General features: G+C 35.5%; 1 protein-coding gene across 1 annotated transcript; it reads right to left on the minus strand.

Moving 5' to 3' along the window:
* Positions 1-282: 282 nt before the first annotated feature.
* On the minus strand, positions 283-4,182 carry LOC117113924 (glutamate receptor ionotropic, kainate 2-like). Its single transcript, XM_033257434.1, has 7 exons — positions 3,939-4,182; positions 3,467-3,568; positions 2,911-3,114; positions 2,111-2,671; positions 1,583-1,811; positions 982-1,238; positions 283-828 (listed from the first exon to the last, which is right to left on the minus strand). The coding sequence occupies exons 1-7, from the start codon at positions 4,002-4,004 to the stop codon at positions 664-666; spliced, it is 1,584 nt and encodes a 527-aa protein (XP_033113325.1). The 5' UTR covers positions 4,005-4,182; the 3' UTR covers positions 283-663.

Here is a 4,182-nt window from a genome sequence, read left to right on the forward strand (position 1 = left end):
GTGTAGTAACAATAAACATTTGAGTTCAAAAGTGTATCGATTGATAACATTTTCTTGTAAAATACAAACACAAGCTATTTCTGTTGTTTACATCTGTAATATTCATTCCACAACTATTCGTCAAATCTAGGAGGTTTTCGTATTGGCATGTTAAATATCCTTCATATGGTATCCGCTTGATAAAACTACAACATTTTATACGCAGATAATGCAAAATATCAACAGAATATCAACACTTTCCTATGTACTTCACTTTGAAATTCATTAAACAATTTAAAAAAAAAATCAATTTTTACCGCCATAGATAATTTCAGAACAATATACTTTCAACTATATCTATTTCTGATTCTCCTAAAGAGTATGTGGCCAGCACGTCTTCGTACAATATGGCGGCAAAATGAAGCTGTGCGATTCAACAAAAACATGCGTAAAAAAAAAAAAATATGCTGTATCATAGTAGTGCTAATACTTATTGTCCGGATGACAGCTTCAGCTTATCAGCGTTATCAATTAACACATTGAACATTGGCTTTCTTGGCAAATGATAAAATCTTGCGATATTAAAAGATAATTGGTGAGAAATCAAATCCAGCAACTAGATGACGTTAAATGAAGGAATCGCCTGCTTTTTTTAAAAAAAGTCTCAGCAACGCTGCATTAACATCACACCGTTAAACTGTCCATCATCTGAGCGGTTTGGCCGTTCATTGCGCTCTGAAATGGTGGTGATAGATAGCCATCCAGTTCAAATGATTTTCTATGTTGCTTTTTGGAATTGCACCGCAGCGCGAACCGAAGCTCTGCCGCCATTTCTGCACATATTGATTTCTATAAAACAAAAAGAAAAGAAAATTGTATAAGGCCTCCATTATTTTCATCGATTTTCAAGAGGAATGAGAAAATTATTTTAAATAAGAAGAGGAAGGGTTTGTGGATATAGCAAATATGTACAGAACATAGAATTAACGGATAACGGTTCACCTTATCCAATTCAGCGTTTTGTCTCGATTTCCAAAGAAATTCACCGAAAGCTAAGAAGACACCAACAGCTAGTCCAAACAGTAACACGAGAAATATGCCTCCTATATTCTTCAGGCCTAGCTCGTTGGCGTCCTCCTTTGTAGCATCATCCCGTTCACACTGTTCCTTCTTCCACCATGTATTTTGCATTTCAAGCAATTTTCCATCTTCTTGAAGTCTTAAAATCACTTTAGTGATTTCATCACGGTACGGAGAACCTTCACCAGAACAAAATTGTCGCTTGTTAGTTCATAAATCAATAACTTCAAAACGCATGAAAGTTAATTTCAGTAGATATTACAGTAAGATATAAGTAAAACAGCCACGCTGCATCTTACAACCCTCGTCAACGCACATACAGGACAATAATGATAGTAATTACGTAACAAGTAGACCTAAGTAAAATTGTGATGCTTAGAAGCTGACATAAAAACAAATCATTTATGTCTCTAGTGTTTTGAGATCTGAAGGCGAGCGTACATCCGACTAAGATTCAATTCCATAAGTCAAACAATAAATAAGGGCCTACTAGCATGCCGCCATTAAACATGTTCCTTCTTACCTAGTTGTGTCCCAACCCCGTAACCTCGGGAATTCAATAATCCACCAATCTGTGTCAGATTTTTACAGTTTTCGGCTACGATGTATTCGATCATAGTAGACTCCATAAGAAACGCATAGTTCTTGCTATTTAACACTCTTTTGATGCCCTCGGAGTAGTTCTTCATGAGTACTTCATCATTCGATGACATAAAGTCCCACATTTTCTTATACGTTGGGATTGTAGACTCCTGTAAAAGAGTTTTAATATGGCATTAAAATGGAAAACTATGCAACGATGACTCACTCACTACAGTTTTGTAGTGGCCCCTTCACGACGTTTAAAATACATTCTAACGGGTATGTCTTGATCTTTATCTTGATATCTCTTCAAAGCCAGTGGAGATTTGCTAGGTACCATCTCAAACCAACCAATAGTTGATAGCTGGGCTTGTTAGCATTGTCAGAAGGCAATAATGAATAGAGCTTCAAATAGATTACCACGTCGACTCGTAATAGAACCAATTTACAATTTTAAAATTCGACTTACCTCAAAAAAAGATAATGTAGAGCCACCTGCTCGAGTTCCATACATAATGGTTGTCTGCGCAGCTAGATCATCGGCATTCTGGATCGGTGATATCATCCTCTCAACTGTTAAAAATGCAGCTAAGTTTGCGGTATATGACGATATCAAGATCAGGGAGAAAAACCACCAGAAACCACTTAAAACCCGTGTGGAAAAGGCCCTGGGGTTGATTTCAGAGCCTTGTTGCATGAGACCTCCGAATGCAAACCACATACAGTTAAGTAAGTTGAACTGATTTTCCACGCGGTCGTATTCTGGGTTACAAGGGTGCGAGTTGAACCACTCATAAGGGCTAAAACGTGCTAAAACAAATAATGTAATACTGACGGAGAAAAATGCCAACAGCACGTACAGCCAAACATCAAATGAGAGTGGATCAAGGAAAGAAAAAATACCCGGATCCTGAGGCTCGGGTACACGATAAAGAATGCTGATGCCTAGATGCATATATGGCTTTGAAAAATCTATCACAGTTTCTCGATCGTAGTTTATTGTAAGGGGTGCTACAGCTAAGTCAGCTTGCTGTGAAAAATAAAAACAATAAGGAGAATAATATAACAAGATCATTATCATAATATTTAAAATATTACGAACACTTAATTTCCTAATTGAAATTTCCTATATTTTTCAGATCTTCTATAAAATCTTAGATATTAAGCAATTTGAAAAAAAAATATCTCAGAATGTAGATAATAGTTATCTGATTCTCATCACAATTTATGCACATTTTTAGTCACATATATCAACAATGTTTGTCTCACTTTTCTAACAAGCTCTCCCACCATTCCATTCCATGAGCCGTTTGGTAGTTCTTTTCCGTAATCACCATCTCCCACAAGCTTTATTTTGTAATCGAATTTGATGGATGTTGCTATTTCTTTCAGTAAATCTATACAATACCCTTCGTATCTATCATTTCCTTCAAGAGTCGAACTCGATTCTTTTTCCATTACATACGGTCTTTCCTGAATATAATAAGAGAAACAAAACAATTGCATTATGTAAACTGCAGTGTGGTGTATTAATATTTGGCAGACCGACCGGACGCACTCTGGGTGACTTGCAAGGTAGACAGATTGTGCGGTCGGCTGGCTGTGTGGTGAAAGTCCTAGACTCACGGTGATTAGGCCGAGCCATTAAAAAAAAAAACAAACAAACATTAAAGAAAGAGTGTTCTATTTGAACAATTATATAGTGGAAATAAGACAACAACTACATAATCTAAAATGGTAGTGTCCTACCAAAAGAAAATTGATCTAACAAAGCGTACTTTAAAGTACGAAAACCGATTATCAAGAATGAAAAAGTATGCCTTACCAGTACTGTAGTGACAACAAGTGTTCTATTTGATAGCTCAATTGTATGGTTGGTCAGTCCATTTGAAATATTTAGAAAATGATACTGGTCCCATGTTCCAACCTACCAAAAAATGGAAGGTCATTTCCCTAAGTGTTCCTTAAACATTGCTTAGTATGTGGATTTTTAAAATATAAAAATTAAATCAATATTTCTGTTTAAAATGAATAAAAAGAGACTTGTTTTATTTAGGATTTTCTCAAAATTAAACATGTGGAGCATTCATTAATAGCACGTCATAGATTAGGTGAACCGTAACTCAATAATAAACGATTAGAATAAAACAATAATATTATTCCTGAACTCACGGCAGCAAAAACAAAGTTGTGTCGGTAAAATCAAATTTAACAGGCGTTCCAACTGATAAACTAATTAAACTAATTTCAATTTATAATTCCTTTTTTTCATAACATTATTAAGTGTCTCTAATTACCTTTGCCATGATTCCATCCGATAGTTGATTGTATATAAAAGTTACGTTCTCACGAACACCTTCCATTTCAGCATCAAAAAAGAACTTTCCAGTCAATGTTGCAAATGGGGACGATGTGAAATCCACCTATGGTATGATATAGACGAAATTAATGGATCTCTCTGGAGTGTTAATCAAACTTATTATTTATTTATTTCAACAATCTTTAATCAGTGGCGTATCTAGAGGTCTTGAAATGGGGGAG

This window comes from Anneissia japonica, unplaced genomic scaffold (assembly GCF_011630105.1).
Source record: "Anneissia japonica isolate Jap-2015-1 unplaced genomic scaffold, ASM1163010v1 scaffold1417_len1240632_cov203, whole genome shotgun sequence".
In the NCBI taxonomy this organism is placed as follows: Eukaryota; Metazoa; Echinodermata; class Crinoidea; order Comatulida; family Comatulidae; genus Anneissia; species Anneissia japonica.

Bases quoted from the DNA above. Each gene is read 5' to 3' on its own strand.
- LOC117113924 (XM_033257434.1), bottom strand. From the start codon at position 4,004: ATGGAAGGTGTTCGTGAGAACGTAACTTTTATATACAATCAACTATCG. The intron at 3,115-3,466 runs GTAAGGCATACT...TATTATATTCAG, and splicing joins TTGTTGTCACTACAGTACTG to GAAAGACCGTATGTAATGGA. The intron at 829-981 runs GTGAACCGTTAT...TTTGTTTTATAG, and splicing joins AAAACGCTGAATTGGATAAG to AAATCAATATGTGCAGAAAT.